Below are 25,425 nucleotides of genomic sequence, written 5' to 3' on the forward strand. Positions count from 1 at the left end.
CTAGATTCAAAGTCCAAGGCTACCGTTTTCCAGCCTGGGAGACTGTCAAGTTGTTTAACCTTTCTGCATCTCAGCTTTTTTATCTGTCATATGGGGGTGCTCTTAGCACCTACTTCAGAGGAAAATTTCATTTGAAAATTAAATATGCTGATGTAGGTAAAAAGCTTAGAATAGTGGTCTCAAGCTAGCATCAGAATCCCCTGGAAGACTTGGTAAAACACAAGTTTCTAGGTCCCCGCACCAAGGGTCTGAGTCAATAGACATGGGAAGGGCCTGAGAATTTGAATTTCTAACAATTTCCCAGGTAGAGGGAGCTGCCAGTACATAGCAAGTTAATAGGGAAAGCAGAGGGCAGAAATAGGAAGAGGGAGAAAATGCCGGGGGTGTAGTGGGGGAGAGATAGGAAGGACTATGGCTGAAGAGCCAGGGCCCATTTAAGGGTAGATGTTATCTAAGAATAACCAGAGATCCCATTATCGACCATTAATATCTCGGCTCAAATTATCAGAGTAGCCTGTCAGCTTGTCAAATCCTAGAGGAATCTGACTCATGCCTGGATTTTGATGGCCCCAATAGGTCGGTGTTTCTTCTTTGGAAAATCAACCCACACCCATGAGTCAAAGGCATCTGTGGGCCCCTCAGTCGCCAGACCCCTGTTGTGGGACCTGCAGTTGTGTAATCATGAATTACACTGGGAACCGCCTATCCCCATTTGCATACTCAGACTCCCCATCCATCCTAAACTCATCTTGCTTTGATTTGCAGACTTAAAAAAAAAACCTCCATAACATCAAAAGGCTTATAATATTGTATTTACCCTTCTATGAACATTTTCCATGTTCTGAAGCACAAAAAAAAGTATTTATGTACACATTGCCCACTCCACAAACTGTCAGAAGAATATTAAAAAACAAAAAGTGTCCATTTGGGGGTTTGTTGTTTTGTGATTTTTTTTCTCCTCTTAGACAAACAGTGATTCCACAAGTTTTAACTTAACAGATAATTTTCTGAATTGTGGCTCTTTGTGCATTCTGGTGTCTGTGATAGAAACATAGATCAACTCAGCTGCCCTGCGGCTCTCCCTGTGCCCGTCATTCTACCAGCATTTCTGTGTCCGACCTGATACACTCAAAATACTCCGAAGTCAAGTCAGATCCAGCCCGGGCAGCAGTGGCTCTCGTCTGCCCGTGAAGGCAAGCCAGAGAATTTGGGGCATGGCATGAAAAGGGAAAAACAGAAACAAATGGAAAAAGAAAGCAGATGGGCAGCTTCCTGTGCATCTAAACAATAATAAGGACATGTCATGATAACAGGATGAGGGAGAGTTACATGTAGGGAAATTGCTCTTACTGCGCCATCAAAATTGAAGGAGAAGGAGGAGATTGCGGGTGTGGAGATAATGCTCTGGGAGGTAGAATTTATAGGCAGTAACCCAGTGACTGCAACATCTTTACCAATAACAGCTTTAGCCTGGCTTCATTCCTCCTGACTTATAAATAAGGTTTAATAACATACTCAAGCAAGAAATCTCCAATCTCTATAGCATCCAATCTAGAGCAAAGCACTTCTTTTTAAACTCTTCCGTCAACCACTTAAATTCAAATCCTATAGTAAGTCTCTTCTAATATCCTCTTACTGTGATGCCCCACAGTCTCCATGGTGTGTGTTCACTCTCATTGCAATGAGCAATAGATCCAGCTGAGTCAGTCACAGGGCTGTGTTCTTAATGTTGTTTGGTTGGAGGACACTGACACTAGAATCCTTGAGCTGTTAGAAAAGTCATTTTGACTTTTTCTTCAAGGAGTATGTGAGTTCTTTCCTCCTATCCCAGCAAAGTCTCTAGAGCAGTTGAGAGCAACAGAAACTTTTCCATGGAATCACTTTCCCTGTTTTCTGGTGAGCTCTCCCCACCTCTCCAGCCTTCTCTGAGTGCTGCCATGAAAAGCTAAAACAAATTCACTTAAACTACTTTGAGAAGTTTTTCTTCTCTACTCTTCAGCTCTACAACTTGACATGAAATATGAGCAGTTGAGAGCAACAGAGACTTTTCCCTGGAATCACTTGCCCTGTTCTCTGGTGAGCTCTCCCCACTTCTCCAGCCTTCTCTGAGTGCTGCCATGAAAAGCTAAAACAAATTCACTTTAACTACTTTGAGAAGTGTTTCTTCTCTACTCTTCAGCTCTATAACTTGACATGAAATATTGTAAACACAGCACAAATAGACATGGTAGCTTCCACTTTCAGGTCAGAAATTCAGCATGCTGCAGCTTATTTTAACTTTACATTCAGCCCATTATATGTTTGCCACTGCTTCATAAAGAAACACTGACCTTTTTCATGGCAAGATATGGTGGCTCATGCCTGTAATCCCAACATTTTGAGATACAAGACAGGAGGATCACTTAAGGCCTGGAGTTCAAGACCAGCCTGGACAATATAGCAAAACCTCACCTCTATAAAAAAACAAGAAGTTAGCTAGGCACAGTGGCAGGCACCTATCATCCCAGCTACTTGGGAGGATGAGGTGGGAAGATCCTTGAGCCCAGGAGTTTGAGTTTGTGGTGAGCTATGAGTGGGCTACTGCACTCCAGGCTGGGTGACAGAATGAAACCCTGCCTTTAAAAAGAGAAAGAAAGAGAAGAAAAGAAAAGAGAAACAGGCATCTTTTTCATGTGACATTACAGCTAATTTGAATCTATTAGGAACATTCTGAAATTCAGATAGGCTATAGGATGCTCTTCAAATAGTAAATGTGACACCAGGCAAGACAGCTACTTTATTGAAACTGGGAAGACCAAACTTTTAGCCTGAGTTTTCCACAGACCATCACTTTGACCTTGGAAAAGCTGTGTTCCCTAAGCCTAAATTCTCTATCAATAAACATTTATTGAAAACCTACTCCACACTAGATAGTGAGATAAGTTGCTAGTTCCATTCCTCAAGTAATTTGCAAATAATACAATGTAGCAAACATTATCTAAGCACGGAAAACAAAAACAAAAACAAAAACAACCAAACAAAACCCCCAGGACTACAGGAGCACTGAAAAGGAAGACCTGATTCACCCTGCACGGTCACTGAAAATGGCCTTCTTTGTCTCATTCTTTTTTTTAGACAGGGTCTCACTCTATTGCCCAGGCTACAATACAGTGAAGTCATCATAGCTCACTATAACCTCCAGCTCTGGTCTCAAGTGATCCTCCTGTTTCAACCTCCCAAAGTGCTGGGATGACAGCTGGGAGCCACTATGCCTGGCTGTTGGCTACATTTTTTTATGCACAAGAGACTCCAAGATCTCATACCAGGATGCTTAGGTTCCACTTTGAATGACTCAACCAGGGCTGGGAAATCTATTTGTGCCTTGGTTTCTTGATCAGTAAAATGGAAATAATAATTTTACTGATCTCATCGAGTATTATTAGAATTACATTAATTTATATACACAACCTTGATATAGAAACAATGATTGGCAGTTAGTAAGTGCTCAAAAAATATACATTGTCGTAGTTATCTCTAGTAGTAGTAATAATAATAATAATCTGAAAATTTTCTGACAAATCCAAACTCTTATAATTTCTCCTATTGAGGAAGAGTCTAAAGTCCTCTCTTTAAAATATTTGACTATGTATCTTTGAAAAATATACAATCCTTCAAGAGTCACAAGTGACTTCTAAAAAAGTCTACATTTGATAAATTAATTTCCCTTTAAGTCAAGATAATGAAGAAGGAAAACCTATAAGGGAAATAGTAAAGTCATGTTTGACTTCTCCAATTATAAGAGCTGCTCAAATGTGACATGTAGTCATCTTTTGTTATTGGTATATATTGAATATTATAATTTTAATACGGTTTTTTATTATCTCTTAAAATGTGTATTCATTTCCTGGCAGCCTCTGTATATATTCTTAACCTCTTTTACTGAGAGGGTCTTGGAATAGTAACACCCAGGCAGCAATAATCCACCACTAATACCCAGGTTTTTGGTTTCTAATTACAATTTTCCACTAAAAAACAAAACAAAAGCCAAACAACAAAAGCAGAGCTTCTTGGAGAAATGGCTGATTCCAAAGCTTGAGCTGACAAATAATAACGTGAACTTGGAATATCTTGTATCAGAAAGTGACAAAACACTCATTATGAAGATGTGTCAATGCATACAGTAAAATAAAAAAAAGATAAACAAATCAATTAAAACATGGAACTAGGCCAAAAAAATATACTTAGGCATATTGTAACAAAATATATAAAGATCTAAAAGAAAAAAACTTCAATACTATACACCCATAAAGATGTTGTTGATGCTAAAAGCACAAGCAAGAAAAGAAAAGTAGATAATTTGAACTTAATCAAAATGTAAAAATTTTGTCATTGATAGTGAAGGTATTGTCAAGAAAAGGAAAAGACCACTCACAGAATGGGAGAAAATATTTGCCAACCACATATCTGACAAGGAATTAATATCCAGAATGTTTAAAGTACTCTTATAACACCATACAAAAACAGATAAACAAACCAATTAAAACATGGGCAAAGGCAAAATAATAATAATAATAGTAGTAATGAAAAGAAAAAAGAAAAATTAAATAGAGGGACACCCCAGGTTCACAAATAGGAATATTCAATATTGTCATGATATCACTTCTTCTTAACTTGAAGTGTACATTAAATGCAAACCCAATCAAAATTCCATCTTATAATTTTGTAGATTTTCATAAACTGACTTTAATGTTTATATGGGGAAGCAAAAGACCCAGGATATCCACCACAATATTGAACAAGAAGAAATATTTATCATAAAGCTACAGTAATCAAGACATGTGGTATGGGTGAAAGAACAAATGGATTGGTGAAATAAAATGAAAGTCCAGAAATATACCCACACAAATATATAGCCAACTGACCTTTGACAAAAGAGCAAAGGAAATATAATGGAGAGAAGATATTCTTTTCAACACATAGTCTTGAAATGAGAGTATATCCACATGTAAGGAAAAAAATCTAGACATAGAGCTTACACCTTTACAAAAATTAACACAAAATGGATCAGAGACCTAAATGGAATATGCAAAACTATAAAATTCTTAGAAGATAATATACAAGAAAATCAATATGACCTTGGGTTTGGTGAAACAACACAAAATGGGGGGAGCATTATGTGGGGAGAGAAACAACACAAAGTGGGGGGAGCAGAGGGATCATTCAGCTGAGCTCCTAGAATGACTAGGGAAAAGAGAGAACCCAGCCATAACTGGCACAGGGACCTTACCCCAGAGTGGTAGCTCAGGGAGCACAGCGAAGAGGTGGTAAGCTAGATATAGTATATGATCTGGAGCTGTGGAAATCTGATGAATTAGGAAGTGCCTTCAACTCACTGGGATTGGCTGGCCCCCCGTGGAGGTCAGGAAAGGGAGAAATTCTTTCCAGAGTTTTCAGTTGTTGGGGGAAGCTGCAAGTTGAGTGGAAAACTTAGATGAGTGGGTGGACTCAAACAGTATACAGCAATCAGATTTGAATACTGGTTGGGGTGGACTTGGCGCAGGTTTGGTGGCTGGTGAAGCAACCATACTGAGAAGGTCTCGGGGGCCAGATGGGTGCCATGGTGGGATGGTGGGAGGGTCGTGAGAAAGTCTTAGCAGAGCCTAAAGCACAGCCATCTTAATTTCACCTGTTGGGATCAGAACTCCACTATTGGGACAGGCTAAAGGACTGTCACACCCCATGGGGGTGGAGTCATGGGGCACCGTGAGACTTGCCCCTGAAGGATTCTTGTGAAGTTTAGGATCCCAACTCAACAGGGTCTGAATGCTGAAGAAACAATCAGGAGATCACAGAAGGCAAGTAAGTTAGGAATCAAGACCATAGAGGTTGCTGGCTCTGTTCTCTGTCTCCTAAAAAGAAAAGCACAGCACCACCTGGTGTCCTGGAGACATATTGCAACATACTTCATCAAGAATAAGGACTTCCATTTGAAACAAAGGAGGAAGTGAGAAGGAAAAAGGAGGACAAGGAGGTGAACAAGAACAAAGAACACATGAAAGGAACCAATAGAAAAGCTCAGGTAACATGAAAAAACAAAACAGAGTACTTCCCCCAACAACAGGAACCATGAGGCAACTACTGCAGAAGACTCCACTTATAAAGAATTAATGGATTGACAGAAAGGGAATTTAAAATATGGATGATAAAGACAATGAAAGGAATGGATGAGAAAATGGAAAGATAGAACCAAAAGTCGGATGTAGAATATAGAAAGATATGGCAGAGCTTAAGGCAATAAAGGAGACAATCAGGAAATGTAATGATGTAGTAGAAAGTATTAAAACTAGATTAGATCATAGGAGAAGACAGAACCTCAGGGCTAGAGGATAAAGTTTTCAAGTTAACTCCCATAGTCAAAGAGGCAGAAAAGAAGAGAGAGAAAGCAAAACAGGTGCTTAGAGAACTGTGAGACTCCATAAACCATTTCAAACATACAAATAATAGAGATTCTTGAAGGAGAAGAAGATTGTCCCAAAGGAATGGAAGTGCTACCATTATGGAAGACTATCATAAATGAAAACTTCCCATGTTTTACTAAAGACCCTGACACACTCCTTTCTTATGGATATCAAATCCTAGGTCATCTCAACTCAAACAGAGCTTCTCCAAGACACATTATAATTAACCTGTCCAAAGTCAGGATGAAATAAAAAATTCTGCAAGCAGCCAGCAGTAAGCACCAACTGACCTACAGAGGCAGAACCATTAGGATGATAGTAGACTTTCTAACTGAAACTCTCCAAGCCAGAAGAACATGGTTATCCATCTTCAACATTCTTAAACCAAACAATTTTCAGCCCAGAATTCTGTATCCTGCTAAATTAAGTTACAAAATTGATGGAAAAATCAAATCTTTTCTAGATATACAAGCACTTAGGAAATTCGCCACAAAAAGACCAGCTCTAAGGAAATAGTTAGACCTGTTCTCAATACTGACCAACACAATGAACCACCAGCAAAGTAGCTAAAGCTAAAAATGTAGCTTTCACAGTGGTGGAAAGGATAAAACTACACAATGAACTTTCACAAAATAAGATGAATAGAATTCCACCACACTTATCAATTCTCTCAATAAATGTCAATGGACTGACTTCACCACTGAATAGGCACAAGCTGGCTGATTAGATAAAAAAAAAACCCCACAAGCCATGCATATGTTATCTCCAGGAGACACATCTAGCCTTGAAGAGCAAATCAAGACTCAAGGTTAAAGGATGGAAAACAGTACCTCAAGCAAATGGAAATCAGAAGAAAGGAGGGGTTGCAATCTTATTTTCAGATATAAGCAGATTTAAAGCAACTTTAGTTAAGAAAGACAAAGATGGACACTTTATACTAGGCAAAGGAACAATATAACGAGAAAATATTTCAATTTTAAATATTTATGTGCTCAACTTAAGTGCTCCCAGGTTTATGAAACAGACCTTGATGGATCTGAGAATAGGATATCCCATAACACCACAATAGCCAGGACTTTAACACACATTTGACAAAACTGGACAGATCCCATAAATAGAACTAAACAAAGATACAAAGGACTTAAATGTGACCCTAGAACAAATGGAATTAATAGACATATACAGAACACACCATCCCAAAGCTAAAAAATATACATTTTTCTCATCGGCCCATGGCATGCACTCCAAAATAGACCAAATCCTAGGATACAAATCAAACCTCACCAAAAATTAAAAGAATAGAAGGTATACCTTGTGTTTTCTCAGACCACAAGGCAATAAAAGTGGAACCCAACTCCAACAAAAATGTTCATCCCCACACAAAAACTTGGAAATTAAACAACCTTGTGCTGAGTGATAGTTGGGTTCAGGAAGAAATAAAAGAGTAAATCATTAAATTCCTCAAATGTAACAACAATGAAGACAAAAGTTACCAAAACCTGTGGGATACAGAAAAAGCAGTCTTAAAAGGGAAATTTATTGCATTAGATGCCTATACGTGAAAAACAGAAAGAGAATGCATCAACAAACGCATGAATGATCTTATGGAATTGGAAAATTAAGAACAATCAAATCCCAAACCCAACAGAAGAAAAGAAATAGTCAAAATTAAATCAGAGATTAATGAAATTGAAAAAAAAAATCATTCAGAAAATTAATGAAACAAAATTTGTTTTTTTGAAAAAGTAAATAAAAGTGATAAACCTTTTGCCAGATTAACTACAAACAGAACAGTAAAATCTCTAATAACCTCAATCAGAAATGATACAGGGGAAATAACAACAGATGGCACAGAGATACAAAACATCATCTTTGAGTACTACAAGAAACTCTATGCCCAGAAATTTGACAGTGTGGGGGAAATGGTTCAATATCTGGAATCATACTGTCTCCCTAGAATTAACCAGAACACACAGATTTCTTGAACAGACTGATTTCAAGAACTGAGATCAAAGAAAAAATGAAAAATCTCCCAACAACAACAACAACAACAACAACAAAAACTGTGGTCCAGAAGGCTTCACACCAGAATTCTAGCAAATGGAATTGGCACACACAAGCTTGGAGAAGAGCTTATACGCAAACTTCAGAAATTATTCCAAAAAATTGGGAAGGAAGGCATCTTCCCCTAACACATTCTATGAAGCAAACATGACCCCGATACTAAAACGAGGAAAAGACTTAACCAACCAAAACAGAGAACTTCAGACCAATTTCACTAATGATAAAGATGCAAAAATTCTCAATAAAATCCTAGCCAATAGATTACAGCTGCACATTAAAAATATCATTCATCATGATCAAGTAGGTTTCATCCCAGAGATATAAGGCTGGCTTAACATATGCAAGTCCATAAATGTAATTCATCATATCAACACAAGCAAAAACAAAGACCATATGATCTTCTCAATAAATACAGAAAAAATATTTGATAAAATTCAGCATCCTCTTCTAATTAGAACACTTAAGAATATAGACATAAGTGGCACAGTTCTTTTTTTTTTTCTTTTTTCCCTGCAATTTTTGGCCAGGGCCGGGTTTGAACCCACCACCTCTGGTATTTGGGCTGGTGCCTTACTTCTTGAGTCACAGTCACCACCCAGTGGCACAGTTCTTAATCTGATCAAAGTCATCTACAACAAACTCACAGCTACTATTATACTGAATGGAGTAAAACTGAAAGCTGTTCCATTTAGAACTGGAACAAGACAAGGTTGTCCTCTATTGCCACTATTATTCAACATAGTGCTGGAAGTTCTAGTTAATACAATCAGGGAAGAGAATGAAATAAAGGGCATCCAAACGGGGGCAGAGAAAGTGAAACTCTCCCTCTTTGCTGATGATATGATGTCATATAGAGAGAACCCCAAAGACTCAACCACAAGACTCCTGGAAGTGATCAAAAAATACATTAATGTCTCAGGATATAAAATCAATGTCCATAAGTCAGTAGCCTTTGTATATGCCAATGACAGGCAAGATGAGAAGCTAATTAAGGACACAACCCCCCCTTCACCAAAGCTTCAAAGAAAATGAAATGCCTAGGAATATACCTAACAAAAGAATTGAAGGACCTCTGTAAAGAAAACTACCAAATCCTAAAAAGAAATAGCAGAAGATATTAACAAATGGAAGAACATATTACATTCATGGCTGGGAAGAATCAACATTTTCAAAATATGTGTATTTCCCAAAGAAATCTACAGATTCAATGCAATCCCCATTAAAATACCATGATCATACTTTCAAGACTTGGAAAAAATAATTCTTTGTTTTGTATGGAATCAGAAGAAACACCATATAGCCAAGGCAATTCTTAGTAATAAAAACAAAGCCAGGGGTATCACCCTACCAGACTTGGCTATACTACCAGGCTATAGTGATCAAAACAGCATGGTATTGGCACAAAAATAGAGACATTGACATTTGGAACCAAATAGAAAACCGTGAGATGAAACTATTATCTTACAGCCACTTCATCTTTGATAAACCAAACAAGAACATACACTGGGTTAAAGAATCCCTTATTTGACAAATGGTGTTGGGAGAACTGGATAAGCACATGTAAAAGACTGAAACTGGACCTGTGTTCTACACCACTTACAAAATTTGATTCAAGATGGATAAAAGATTTAAACCTAAGGCATGAAACAGTAAAATTCCTCAAGGAAAGTGTGGAGAAATCACTTGAAGATATCCACTGGGGAAAAATTTATGAAGAAGAAGACTTCTGTGGCAATTGCAACAATAAAAATAAACAAACTGGACTTAATTCACCTGAAAAGCTTCTGTACAGCTAAGGAAACAACAACCAAAGCAAATAGACAACCTTCAGAACTGGAAAATATATTTGCACATTATGATTTGGAAAAAAACTTGATAACTAGGGTCTGTAGAGAACTCAAATTAATCAACAAAAGAAAGACCCAACAATCCCATATATCACTGGGCAAGAGACATGAATAGAACCTTCTTAAAGAAGACAGACTAATGGCTAACGAACATGAAAAAATGCTCATTGTCCCTAATCATCAGAGAAATGCAAATCAAAACTACCCTGAGATATCACCTAACCCCAGTGAGAATGGCCCTCATTGCAAAGTTTCAAAGCTATGGATTCTGATGTGGATGTGGAGAGAAGGGAACACTTTTACACTGCTGGTAGGACTGCAAACTAATACAACTGATTCTCTAGACTTGGAAACAAGTATGGAGAACCCTCAAAGAACTCAAATTAGGTCTACTAGTTGATCCTGCATTCCCATTACTAGGCCTCTACCCAGAAGAAAAAAATCCTTTTATCATAAGGACATTTGCACTAGACTGTCAATGTACAATCACCAAAATGTGGAAACAGCTTAAATGCCCACCAAGCCAGGAATAAATTAATAAGCTGTGCTATATGTATACCATGGAATAGTATTCAGCCACTAAAAGAGATGCAGACTTTATGTCTTTAGTATTAACCTGGATAGAGGTGGAACACATTCTTCTTAATAAAGCATCACAAGAATGGAGAAGCAATTGCAATCAGTGTAACCTGGCTTATTGTACCCTCAATGAATCCCCAACAATAAAAAAAAAAAAAATGGCGAAGCAAGAATCCAATATACTTAATTCTAATATGAAGGCAGTGGATGATAATACAAAGCAGGGTAGGGGAATGAGGGAGTGGAGAGAGGGGAGGACGGAGGGGGATGGTGGGGTCACAGTGTATGGCAAACCTCTTGGGGGTGGGACACATTTACAGGAGGAACTTTATCTCACCAATGCAATCAGTGTAACCTAATTCTTTGTATCCTCAGTGAATCCCAAACAATAAAAAAAGTAGATTTTGCATTAAAAAAATAAAAAGTAACAACACAAAGGGGATATTGAACTCAAGTTGGAAGAAGTAAGTCTAGTCTCAAAATGGAGGTAAAACCACCACCTGGTGGCCCACAGCTCAACTCTGACCATCACTGCCATGGCTGCTGCTACCAGTGGGAAGGAGGACCATGATTAAAGGAGTAGTTGAAAAATTTGTTTATTGGTCTGTGTTTGAAACCAAAAATGATAGCTTAAGAGGACATTTTGAAAAATAGGGAAATCTCATCAAAGATTGTGCAATAATGAGAGACACTCAAACAAAACATCCCAGGGGCTTTGATTCTGTGATTTATTCCTATGTTGAAGAGGTTGATGCAGCAATGTGTTCCCTACCACACCAGGTTGATGGACTTGTAGTGGAACAAAAGAAAGCTATTTCTAGAAAGTATTCTATAAAGACTGGTTCCCATCTAACAGTGAAAAAAAGTATTTGTTGGATGGGCGGCACCTGTGGCTCAAAGAAGTAGGGCGCCGGCCCCATATGCCAGAGGTGATGGGTTCAAACCCAGCCCTGGCCAAAAACTGCAAAAAAAAAAAAAGGTATTTCTTGGTGATATTAAAGAAGATATAAAATAATATAATTTGATAGACTACTCTGAGATATGTAGCAAGATTTAAACCATAGAAGTTATAGAAGACAGAGTGGAAGAAAGAGAGGATTTGCTTTTGTAACTTTGATGATCGTGATACGGATGATAAAATTGTTCAGAAAGACCACACTATTGATGAGCATAATTTTAAAGTGATAAAAGACCTTTCTAAACAAGAGATGCAGTCAGCTCGATTGCAAAGAGGTCATGGAGGTAGAGGTGGCAACTTTATGGGTCATAGAAAAAATTTTGGAGGTAAAGGAAGTAGATTTGGCCATGGTAGAAACTTTGATGGGAGAGGAGGCTATGGGGGTGGAGGTGGTGGTAGAGGAGGTAGAGATTGTTATGGAAAAGATGATAATAAATATAATGGATTTGGAGGTGGTGGCAACTACAGCCTTGGTCCTGGTTAAGGTAGTAGAGTGGGCTAAGTTGGTGGCCAGGATATGGAAACCAAGATGGTAGATAGGGCAGCAGTGGTGGAGGATGTGGTAGTTATAATAAAGGAGGAAATTTTAGTAGTGGTAACCATGCTGATGATCATAACCATGGTGATTTTGGAAATTATAGTGGACAGCAGCAATCAAATAAATTATAGACCCATGAAAGGGGGCAGTTTTAGTGGAAGAAGCTTGGGAAGTCCTTATGGTGTTGGTTGTGGAAACTGTGTTGGAGATGTTAGATGTGGTAGCAGAAGTTCTAAAAACAGCAGAAAAAAGGCTATAGTTATCAACAGAAGAAAAAACAATGAATTGTCAAAAAATTGCAGGTTAGTTTGAGATAGTCATCTCAAATGCATTAGAGCAGCATTTCTCAACCTGTGGGTCACAACCCACACGAACCATATTAAAGGGCTGCGGCATTAGGAAGGTTGAGAACCACTGCATTAGAGAAACTTAATTCCTCCTGCCACAGAAGGAATGATGATCCAAAGTCAAATTACTGCAACTAAATAGGCAACTCTTCTTCTTCAGTACTGCCATAGCCACAGTTTGCAAAATGTACAGCAATTGATTAATGAAATGTAGTATCACTTAGATGTATATTCCTGAGGTCTTTTATCTTTGTAGCTTTTTCTTTTTCCTTTTTCTTTTCATTACATCAGGCATATTGCCCTGTAAATTAGGGTAATGGTACCAAGAGCAGTAAAGTAAGTAATTTTCAAGTTTTTTTTTAAAGAAGAAGAAACAACACAAAAGGCACAATTTATGAAAAAAAGTAATTAAAAAGCTGGACTTCATTAAAATAAAAAATATCTGCTCTGCAAAATATACTGTGAAGAGAATGAGAAGACAAGCTATAGAATGGTAGAAAATATTTACAAAAGACAAATCTAATAAAGAACTATTATGCAAAATATAAAAGTAACTCTTAAAACACTAACAATAAGAAACAAGAATAATAACAACAAACCACCTGATTTGAAATGGGAAAAATAGATGAACAGACACTTTACAAAAGAACATATGCAGATGACAAATAAGCATATAAAAAGTTCTCAACATCTTATTAATAGATATCTTCAAATTAAAACAAAAAAATACAAGCCTATTAGAATGGTGAAGATCTAAAACACTGACACCACCAAATACCAGCAAAGATGTGGAGCAACTGGAACTCTCATTCATTGCTAGTGGGCATGACAAATGGTATAGCTACTTTGGCGGGCAAGTTTGGTAGTTTTTTTCCAAACTAAATGTTCTCTTACTATGTGATCCAGTAATCACATTCCTTAATATTTTGCAGGCAAGTTGAAAACTTATACATTTACATAAAAAATTGCACACAGATGTTTTATAGCAGTTTTTTCATAATTGTCCAAACTTGGAAACAACCAAATTGTCTTTTGGTAGGTGAATAGATAAACTGGTACAACCAGACAATAGAATATTATTCAGTGCTAAAGAGAAAAGTGTTACTGAGCCATGAGAAGACCATGGAGTAAATCTACATGCATTCTATTAAGTGAAAAAAGCCAATCTGAAATGACTATCTGACTTCAACTACGTGACATTCTGGAAAAGGCAACATTTTGGAGACAGCTAAAAGATCAGTAGTTATGAGAGGTTAGTGGAAAAAGGGGGATGAACAGAGACAGCACAGAGGATTTTAAGGGAAGTGAAGCTATGCTATGTGTTACTATAACAGTGGGTACATATCATTATACACTTGTCAAAACTCAAAAAATGTGCAGCACCATGAGTGAACCCTAATGGACTTTGATTGATAATGATGTGTTCACGTTGGTTCACCCATTATAACATGCACTACTCCTGTGTGGGACTTTGATAGTGGGGGAGGCTGTGCTCATGTGGCATCAGGCAATGTATGGGAATTCTCTGTACTTTCTTTTCAACTTTTCTGTAGACCTAAAAATTCTCCAAGAAAATAAAGTTTATTTTAAAAAATAGGCAAAGGACTTCAATAGACCTTTCCTCAAGGAGATGTACAAATGTCCAATAAGCACATGAAAAAATCATGATCATCTCAAGATCATCTGTCATCAGAGAAATGCAAATTAAAACCACAATGAGATGCCACTTCACACCATTTCACATAGTATGGCTATAATTATTTTTAAAGGAAAATAACAAGCATTGGAGATGATGTAGAAGAATTGGAACCCTCATACATTGCTGATGAGAACATAAAATGGTACAGCTACTGGGGAAAGGTAGCTTATCAAAAAGTTAAACATGAAATTATCATTATGACCCAATACTTCCAATTCCAGATTGAAAATAGGTGTTCAAAAAACAAGAAAGAAAGACTTTATACATTAGTGTTCATAGAAGCATTATTCATAAAAGCCAAATATCTATCAACTGGTGAATGCATAGACAAAATGTGGTATACCTGTACAATCAAATATTATTCAGGCATGGAAAGGAATGAGGTACTGACACATGTTACAACAGGAATGGACGTTGTAAACGTACTAAGTGAAAGAAACCAGACACAAGAGGCTGCGTCCAGTGTGGGTCCATTTATATAAAGTGTCCAGAATAGGCAGATCTAGAAAGACAGAAAGCAAATTAGTGGTTGCCACTAAAATTGGGGTAGAGGTGGGGAATGGGGAGTGACTGCTTACTAGGCATGGGGTTTTGTTGGGGTGGCAGTAGTAAAAATGTCAGAGAACTTGCATCGGGTTGGTTGTACAATATTGTGTATATACTAAAAGCCTTTGAATTTGAAACTTTAAAATTATTAAAATTGTGAATTTTATGTTATGTGAATTTAACCTCAATTAAAACAATTTTTTAAATACTGAAACCAATGACATGAGAAATTATTTACTCATAAATAATGAAATTATCAAACATGATGTATGTAATAATCTAGTTCATTAGAAATAAACCAGCTATCTATAGAATTATCTATTATCTATAGGTAATTACAGGTACATGTAAGGTTGTAAAGCCAAGTTGCCTTGGGAGCCCATTACAAACAGTGGTAACAATAAAATAGTAATTTAGCCTCAAAATAATAGAAATTTATTTTAAAAAATAAATTTTATTGTGTATATTTGAGGTTTACAACATGATGTTATAGGACACATATAGAAAGTAAAATAGTTAATATAGTGAAGCAGATCGACACATCTATCATCTCACAGTTACTTTTTTGTGAACAAAGCAGCTAAGAACTACTAATTTAACAAAAATCTCTAATACGATACAATATTATTATGTACATTAGATCTCTAGCCTTATTCCTTCTACATATCTACTATTCTGTATGTTTAACCTGTCTCTCTCCATTTCCTCTCCCTGCCTCTGCAGTAACCAATTCTCAATCTCCATGTATTTGAGCTCTTTTTTAAAAAAAATCTACCTATAAGTGAGATCATGCAATATTTTTCTTTCTGTGTCTGGCTTATTATGCTTTTCATAATATCCTCCAGGTCAATCCATATTGTGGTTAATGGTAGGATCTTTTTTAAAGGCTGAATAATATTCATTATGTATATGCACAGTATCTTTTCTTTATCGATTTATCAATGGATATTTAGGTTATTTCCATAAGTAGGCTATTGTGAATAGTGCTACCATGAACATGGGCATACAGACATCTTTATGAGGTAGCAGATCCAGCTCCTTTGAGTGTGTACCCAGAAGCAGGATTGCTGTATCTTATGATAGTTCCATTTTTAATTTTAGGAACCTCTATATGTTTTCTATAATAGCTATAGTATTATACATTTCCACCAACAATGTACCAACACTGTGCAACCAACAGTGTACCTTTTGTTTTTCATACCCTCAGCAATATTTGTTATTGCTTGTGTTTTTTTGAGAATAGCCATCTTTACAGTGGTGAGGCAATCTCCATGTATTTGAAAACCTCATAGTGGTTTTAAATTGCATTTTCCTTATGATTAGTAAGGTTGAACACCTAGTTAGGATTTTTAATCTTATAATCCCTTAAAATTTCAGGAGAAATTTACATTCATAATGTAATATACTTCACTAAAAGGCAGTCTAGTCTAGTAGGGGCCTCAAAGCCAGATTAGATTCAAATACAGCTCTTCCTCTTGTTAGCTTGGGCAAGTCATTTATTTAATCTTTCTAGTTTTTTTTTTATAGGATAATTATATAGTAACTACCTAATAAAGTTGCTATGAGGGTTAAGTGAATTAAAGTATAAAAGTTGCTTGGCGTGGAACCTAGCATGTAGTAAGTGCCTAATAAATATTAGCAAAGGAAACTTTCCAATCTTTTAAAACTGTTACATTTAATTACGATGAGTACATAATAATTGTATATATTTATAAGGTATGTGTGATGTTTTGAATCAGGCATTTACTGCAAATCAGTCGAATTGGGGTAATTGGAGTATCCATCACCGCAGGCGTTTATCATTTCTTTGTGTTAGGAACATTCCTGTTCTACTCTTTTAGATATTATAAAGTGCATGCTAACGTGTTGATTATAGTCACTTCACTGTGCTATCAAATGTTGTTCATTCTCTCTAGTTGGTTATATTTCACCCATCAACTACCTCCCATTATCCTCCTCTCCCAGCTCCCCTTCCCAACTGGTGGTAAGCATAATTCTACTTTCTGTCTCCATGAGATTCATTCAAACTTCTAATCTTATTTGCCATCATTCTTGATATTAGCTACACTTTAGCTTCACTCTTTCTGCTCCTCAAACTCCACTATTTTTTCCTCTACTTTCTTTTTCCATTAACATGTGCTTTGCTGGTAACATTTATTTTTTTCAAGGTAAACCAAATGAGGCTGGTTTGGTCTCTCCTCATTCTCTATCTCATTTATTATCCTCCATTCTTCACACAAGCTGAAAAACGCAGAATTTCCCTTAGTAGTAAAAGCAGGAATATGTGGGTGTGAGAACCCAGAAAGAGCCTCTAGAAAAGTAGAAATACCTGCAGCTGGTGGCCATCTTCATTTTTGTAACAGCTAACATACCGACTGTCACTGGGTAGCAGGCACTGTGCCAAGTGCTTTACATATCTCTTTTAATTCTCACATTAAATCTTGTGTTTTTCCAACTTTTAAAAATTTCTACAAGAAATATATTACTTCTATATGCAGAAAATTTTATTTGTAAATGCATATTTACAAAATAAATAAGCCCTGTTAAGGTGAAAGTCATCAGATAGGTGAAGTTCTAAGAACTATTGCAAGTAAAGTGTTGTTTAAATTGAGTTCAGTGGTGGGATTACACCTGCAGTGCATCTTACAAGGGAACATGTGAAACTTAGTAAATGTAGAATATAATTGTCTTAACACAATAACTAAGAAAATGCCAGGAAGTCTATGTTAACCAGTGTGATGAAAATGTGTCAAACTGTTTATAAAACCAGTGTATGGTGCCCCATGATCGCATTGATGTACACAGCTATGATTTAGTATTAATAAAAAATAAAATAAAATAAAAAATAAATTCAGTTCAGAATGTTTTACCTGGAAAGGGAGAAGAGATTGGAGTTATACATGCTCGCTGTCTGCTGCTATTCAAAAGATAGTCAGTTGGAGGAGGAACTGGACTTATCTCTTTGGTTTCAATAAGTGAGCTAGAAGTAATGAAAGAAAATTCTAGGGAAGCTATTTTTTGCTCTATATAAGACTACTTCTGGATCGTGCCTGTGGCTCAGTGGGTAGGGCACCGGCCCCATATACCGAGGGTGGCGGGTTCAAACCCAGCCCCAGCCAACTGCAACAAAAAAATAGCCAGGTGTTGTGGCGGGCACCTGTAGTCCCAGCCTCTCGGGAGGCTGAGGCAAGAGAATTGCCTAAGCTCAAGAGCTGGAGGTTGCTGTGAGCTGTGATGCCATAGCACTCTACCGAGGGTGACAAAGTGAGACTCTGTCTCTGAAAAAAAAAAACTACTTCTATCCCAACCAGTAATTCATCTAAATCAACGAATATTTACAGGTTTATACATCCAGAAGAAGGTTGGAATAGGAAATGTCTAACGTCATTTTCAATTCAGAAATTCTATTGTAATTTATATTGAAGTACATTAATCAGAGAGAAGATCCAATTTTACTTTTATGTAAAACTGAAAAAAAAATTGTCATTCTGTGTCAAACTTGGAAGAAAGAATGTCGTGTCTGGGCAAGTGAATAATAACTGTAAAGCCTATGGATGGTTTCAACGCAATTGTCATACTGTTATCAAGAAACAGAAAGGCCTGGCTAGTCGACCGTGGCACAGTGGTTATGGTGCCAGCCACATGCACCAAGGCTGGCGGGTTCAAACCCAGCCCCGGCCAGCTACACAACAAGGACAACTGTAACAAAAAATAGCTGGGTGTTGTGGTGGGCATCTGCGGTCCCAGCTGCTTGGGAGGCTGAGGTAAGATAATTGCTTAAGCCCAAGAGTTGGAAGTTGCTGTGAGCTGTGACGCTACGGCACTCTACCCAGGATGATGCAGTGACACGCTGTCTCAAAAAAAAAAAATAGAAAGAAAGAAAGAAAGAAAGAAAGAAAGAAAGAAAGAAAGAAAGAAAGAAAGAAAGAAAGAAAGAAAGAAAGAAAGAAAGAAAGAAAGAAAGAAAGAAAGAAAGAAAGAAAGAAAGAAAGAAAGAAAGAAAGAAAGAAAGAAAGAAAGAAAGAAAGAAAGAAAGAAAGAAAGAAGAAAGAAAGAAACAGGCAGAAAAAGCAAAAAAGAAACGGCCTCTGTAGCAAGTGAAAAGACGACAGGACACCAAACCGATTTAAATCTGCACCCCACTTCCTTTTTTGTTTTTTTTTTGAGACAGAGTCTCACTATATTTCCCTGGATAGAGTGCTGTGGCATCACAGCTCACAGCAACCTCCAACTCTTAGTCTTGAGCCATTCTCTTCCTTCAGCCTCCCAAGTAGCTGGGACAACAGGCACCGCTCCAACGCCTATTTTTTTGTTGTCATTGTCATTGTCGTTTAGCAGGCCTGCCCTGGGTTCGAACCTGCCAGCTCCAGTGTATGTGGCCAGCGCCCTAGCGGCTGAGCTACAGGCGCCGAGCCTGCATCCACTTCCTTTAAGTTCCCGCCCCTTTGCCTATAATCTTTTGCATGGTTGACATTCTCTAGCCGTGAGGCTCACCTTGTCCATATCTGTGACACTGTAAAGCCACAAGGCTTCCTCACCTCTCTGAATTGCTTTTTTTCTTTTTGTAAAGCTGAGCCTTCCACCCGTGTTAACTCTGTCGAGCACCAGATCTACCCTGGATTCTGCTTCACCTTCAGTCCCGCTTGCAGTATGATCCTGGCCTCGCATTCCTTGTGTCACCGGCTCTCGCACAATAGGAGTCCCTGAAGCCGAGCCCGTCTGTCCCCAGGTCTGAGGGCTGCGAATCCTAGTAAAGCTGCGAAGCCTGAGCAGGGCACCTCCGGGCCTGGACTGGGCCGGCCGCAGGGCTCCAGCCAGGGGGCGCTAGCGCCAATGCCAGCCGCGCGCAGCAGCCGGGCAGGGGCGTCCCCACACGTCCTCGGTTAGGGGAGTCGGGGATCATTCACTGCCGCGTAAGAGTGCTGGTTCTCAGCACTCCCCACTGCCAGTCTGCTACTCTCTCAGTTTCTCCCCGCCTGTGGCTGCACACCCGCTCTTAGCTTCAGAATCGGCCCTCTCCGCACCTTGACCCCCAGAAGGCCCCCACCCCAGCGAGGCCCCCAGGAGCCTCTCCCGGTGAGGCCAGGACTCCTGCGGACTGGCTCCCGCGCTGGGTCCCCAGAGGGTTCTACTTACTCTCCAGCACCTGGAGCGGAGAGGAGCGGGTGTGTGGCTGAGGGCAGGGTGACAGCCCGGGAGGTGGAGTGGGTGGGGGACCAGGAAGGGCGCAGGGTCAGGAGGAGGAGATGAGAGGAGGCCACACAGGGGCTTTCGGCTTCCCGGGGTCTGATTGGAGGTTGGCCCGATGAGTCGGAGCTAGGGACGCGCCCATCTCCGCCGGCTTCAGCCAGAGCTGCTGGCTCGGCCCCTCCCCGGAGCCGCTTTGTCCCGGTGACGGCGGCGGAGGTTGCGGGGAGGAGCGGGGAGGAGGCAGAGACCCACTGGCCGACGGCCCCGGAGACCGGAGGCGGGGCGCGACGCGCACGGCCCCACGCCCAGGCCCACGGGCACCGCGCCCGCCCCCACGCGCCGGCGCTCTCACCGGCCGGCAGGTGAGCAGCCGCGCCGCGCCCGCAGTCGCCGGCCCCGCGGACCGCCCGAGCCGCCGCCTCCGTCTCCGCCTTTGCCAGCGCATCGCGACGCCCAGCAGGTCGGTTATGTAACTACGCCGGCCCCGCTCGCCCCTGCCCCCTGTCCCGCCTGGGCTGAGCGTGGTGTCCTGGTCACGCCGGGGGACCGCGGCAGGGGGCGGGCAAGCCAGGCCGGGTTTGGGGGCTGGGTAGGGGCGGCGGGGTAGTGGTGCTGTCTCCGCATTCACTGGTCAGTCCCCGCCGCGGACGCGGGGACAGAGGTTTCCTGTCTAGGGGGCGCGGGTCTCCAGGAGCCCCTTCCCCATTCCTAGGGGCCCAAGGGTTCGCCTTCTCCGTAGCAGCAGCAGGTGCACCAGGGAAGGAGCGAGCGTGACGCTTGTGATTCCCGGAGCTGAGGCTTAGAGAAGGGGCTACGGGAGGCTGTCTGGACACAGAAAGTAAAGGAGAAAACAGAGAAACCCCTTTCTTTCCAGTGCTTAAGGAAGGCGCTGGGGAGAGGAGGTGTTTTGAGGTGCAGCGAGCTGGGAATTGTCCTGCTTGGGATTAGCGGGCTTGGGTCATCTAAAAATAACTTCAAGTTTAAAAAGTGAAATGGACGCGAGTGCAGTATGCCGGTTCGTCCTGCCTGTGGGATGCTTCGCTCCAGAAGTCACCACAGGGAACAGTCCAATCCCAGCCACCAGATCCCTCTGCTGCCTCCCGGTCTCTGGGTTTCCAGGGTGCACTGGTCTGACTTTTAGTTAATGATTTACTCTCCAAGGCACTGCTGTCTCTTTCTTATCCCAAAATGAATTGTAACAGTGCATCATGCTTTGAATCTTTCCAGTTTCTTACATTGGGATAGAGGTGTTCAGTGGATCCACTACCAAAGCAATTGTTTTCAACGTCTCAGGTTCATAAAAACAAAAAAGATTCTGGGCTCCTTTCCCCCCAACTTCCCACAATTGGCGATCAGAGGATGTTACAGCATTCCAGCTCACATGTCTCCCTTCTTTCAACCAGACTCCCACTGTCGTTATCATGGGGGGGTGGGTGCTTAAGACAAATAAGACGTTTTGAACAATGCAAGGTGACTTTCACACCTTCGTGGTCCTTCCCTACACCAGCTACAATGTGATACAGAAGTATCACAGGCACAGGGCAGCCCTTGCAACTGGCTGCCACCATTCTGGAAGCACAGTGAAGTTGGAAATGCCCCGAAGCTGGAAAGGACCAACAAGCAGGTCAGCTCTGACTGTGGAACAAGGCAGGGGAGTGAGCATTTGGCTGCTTTTCATTCTACTCATTGATTTTCTTTAGCTTTAGAGCTATTATATTAAGTACGATCAGTCATTGAGTGCAATTAGTCTAAAATGTGAGTTGCACATTGCTTTCAAATCCACTGCAAATCAAATCAGCATTTACTGAGTACCTACTACCTGAGTATGTGATTTTGTGGGGGAAAGTGCCCTCAACTACAGCTACAGGATTCCAAGAGCCTTTACAATGGCTAGTATGTACAGGTCCCACAGAACCCACCTAAATCTGGGAGGACGTGCCTCTCCAAGTGATGAACATTTGACAGTGGGAACTTGATAGTTTTGTTTTTGCAAGTACACACCACACTCTTTAAAAAACTACCTGCTTAATCATTTTCAGATGGTCATATATATTACAGAAACTAGCATTCTCTTTGCTGAAACCAACTTTGATAGTCACAGAGGTCTGTTTTTTAATGCATTTTTTTCTGTTCCATCCACTCAAAATTGATTCAACAGTCATTTGTTAAGTGCCTGCTGTATGCTATGTAGGCTCTGTGCCAGAGGCTAAAAGAATGAGGTCTGTGCCTCCCAGGGGTCACTCTAGCTAAAAAGAGGAATAAGAAGATAAATGATAATAATTCAACATGGTGAGTATTTAATGGAGATAGGAGCAAGTTTAGTGGGAGCCAAGGGACAGAAGAGTGGAAGGAATCTGGAAGAGTTTTCCGAAGAGTTTACATTTGAACTGGATCCTTGCGGGTGGTAAGAGTTCTTCCGTAGAAGAGGCAGGGTGTTCCACATTGAAGGAACAGCATATATACATGCAGGAGGGTCGCATTTAAAGGACACCTAAGTGTTCTGAGGTAAGTGGGTGCAGTGAGCCTGGGTTGTGATTATACCCTGCCTAGGAGGAGAATCTGTGCAGCCTTTAATGGGAGAAATGATTTAATCTCACTTATATTTTGCAGAAGTAGCTTTGGAGGGGGTGAGGAGGTGGGGTTGCAGAGAGTAATGAGCTCAGATTTTAGAACATTGGAATGGTCCAGGCCAAAAAAAAGTGTAAAAAGTAAAAGAAAATGCCTGAACCAGACTGAATAGGGGAAAGAGATCCACAGAGAGCCATTTCAGAAGGAAAATCAGTAGAACTTAGTCACCAAGTGTGTGTGTGTGTGTGGGGGGGGGTATTGAAGGAGAAGCTTAGACGTTTAGATGGAGCATTAGGCTTTTAACTGAGTTGAGCAGCAAATGAGAAACAACAGGTTTGAGAAAGAGGGGGAGTTTTTATTTTGAATAACCACATGAAAATGCTCAGTAGGCAGTTTTATTTTCAAAGGTGCCTTCTTCATTCCTGCTGTTAATTTTCTATTGATCTTAACTTAACCTTCATTCCTGAAACTGTCCAGGGCTTTCTTTGGAGAAGAGGGAGGTGAACTTGATAGTGAGAAGTTGTCTCTGCCTTTATTCCCCAAAGTGAAAGTATGAACTCAGTTATGTGAACTACTACAATGGTAGTGATGATCATTACAATAATAATATTATTAACCATTTATTTGGAGGTTACTATATGCTGAGCACAATGAAGTTAAAACTGTCCTATCACACTTAATCCTTCTATCACCTGTATGAGGCAAGTGCTGTTGTGATGGTCACATAATTGACAATAAAACTGCGGCAAGGAGAGGATACCTTGACTGGGTCGCATTGAGTAAGAGGTGCAGCAAGGGAAAGCCCTGGCTCTGATCAGCATTCAGAATCACCAGTATGAATTAACATGCTGGAACAACTCCTATTTAGCCTGAAATGTGTTTTTTAACCTAGGTTTGAATATCTGTGGCTGATGCCATAAAGGGGAACTGGACTGAGTCAGGGCTATGCACCTGATTTACTGTGTGTCTTTGGCAAAGCCACATCCCCTGTCAGGCCTTAGTTATTTTAAATCTGTATATTAATGGGAGAAGAGTTTGGTCAGATGCCCTCCAAAGAACCTTGGCATCCTGAAGCCCTGCTGACTTATCTCAAGTTCTACTCCTAGAGCTATTGATTTGGCTAAGACTGTACCTGTCTGGTGACTTTTAAAATAGGAATACCTTCAAGAGGATTAACTCCAACAGGTGGATTGTCTTTAACAGCTTGCTGTGAACTAGTCCAAAACAAAGAGCTAATGGAGGGGGGGGTCCCAGATATTGGGGGAGTTCCATTCAGGAGAGGGATCTCTGCAGGAGCACAGACTTAGAGGAATCTGTATGGTCACTAATCATTCCCTTTCTTTACTTTAGACATGTAGTTGAAGTCTACAAAAGTTTCCTCCTCTGAAAAACCAGGGTGATTAATACATACATTGTAAGGATTAAGGCAGGCACATAAGTCAACCTCATTGAAGATGCTCAGGGAATAGGGGCTCTTTACCCTTTTTCCCTTAGGTAACAGACATGTAGAAAGGGAAGGTAGAGTGTTCCTGAAGACAAACTTTCCTACTTCATAGTTTTGATAGGGGCCACTCCTTAGTGAGTATCATCTATGTAAGAAAGAAGTATAGGTTCAGTGCCCATAGCTCAGTGAGTAGGGTGCCAGCCATAAACACCAAGGCTGGTGGGATCGAACCCGGCCCTGGCCTGCTAAACAGCAATGACAACTGCAACCAAAAAATAGCCGGGTGTTGTGGTGGGCTCCTGTAGTCCGAGTTACAGGGGAGGCTGAGACAAGAGAATCGCTTAAGCCCAAGAGTTTGAGGTTGCTGGGAGTTGTGATGCTATGGCACTTTACCAAGGGTAACATAGTGAGACTCTGTCTCGGAAAAAGAAAAAAGAAAAAAAAAAGAAGTACATATTGGTAATATAAAACCAATTAAACACAACATTAAATACTGTTCGAAACGTGAACCTCTCATGTACACATTAATAAATGACCCTCTTGGATATAAAGAAGCTTCTTTTTCCCCAGCTTATAAGGAGGCCAAGATTGCTATAAAGAAGTAGTGTTGCCTAGGTAGGATCCTTTCACTAGAGCATAAAACATAGACAGGATGGGATGGCCTTCTATTCTGTATGTCTCTGTGCCTCTGTGCACGTACTTGCATTTCTTTCTTTTTTTCTTTTGCAGTTTTGACCGGGGCTGGGCTCGAACTCACCACCCCCAGTACATGGGGCTGGCGCCCTACTCCTTGAGCCATGGGCACCGCCCACATTTCTATCTTTCTGAAGAGCTTTCTGCCTTCGCCAGAAAAATGTTCCCTGTCCTTGTATCTTTTTGCTTATTATCACCTGTCAGATGTCACACATTGTAGGTTAATAGACAGGAGCTGAAGAATTTTTTTAAAAGATGGAAGCACTTTAAACTCAACTGAAACTGTTTTTAAATCCTTTGAAAAATAATAAAGTATGTGACCATGAATGGTACTTTCTAGTTAAAGAAATGCATCCAAAAATAGCTCAAACTTCCTGCAGTTCAGAATGTCCGCAGAAAATACTTTCTACGGTAAGGACGAGAAGGGCCTTTTTTCTTGTCTGATCTCCCATACTCAACTTCCTTTAAAATGAGGCATGAAACATTGGGCTCCTCAGCTTTGGAATGTATGCTTA

The 25,425-nt window shown here is 40.1% G+C and overlaps 2 protein-coding genes across 2 annotated transcripts in view; one reads left to right on the forward strand and one right to left on the reverse strand.

Annotated features, from left to right (window-relative positions):
• LOC128594932 (cuticle collagen 7-like) overlaps window positions 1-20,650 on the reverse strand; it is a 62,354-nt gene extending 41,704 nt beyond the window's left edge. Inside the window, exon 1 of the mRNA XM_053603846.1 lies at window positions 19,510-20,650. Coding sequence (XP_053459821.1) covers window positions 20,249-20,650 — 402 coding nt within the window. The 3' untranslated portion in view covers window positions 19,510-20,248. The remainder of the gene's footprint in view (window positions 1-19,509) is intronic.
• RCAN2 (regulator of calcineurin 2) overlaps window positions 20,389-25,425 on the forward strand; it is a 274,559-nt gene continuing 269,522 nt past the window's right edge. Inside the window, exon 1 of the mRNA XM_053603842.1 lies at window positions 20,389-20,665. The gene's annotated coding sequence lies outside the window, so the exon portion shown is untranslated. The remainder of the gene's footprint in view (window positions 20,666-25,425) is intronic.

The sequence above is a fragment of the Nycticebus coucang genome, chromosome 9 (genome assembly GCF_027406575.1).
Source record: "Nycticebus coucang isolate mNycCou1 chromosome 9, mNycCou1.pri, whole genome shotgun sequence".
Lineage (NCBI taxonomy): Eukaryota > Metazoa > Chordata > Mammalia > Primates > Lorisidae > Nycticebus > Nycticebus coucang.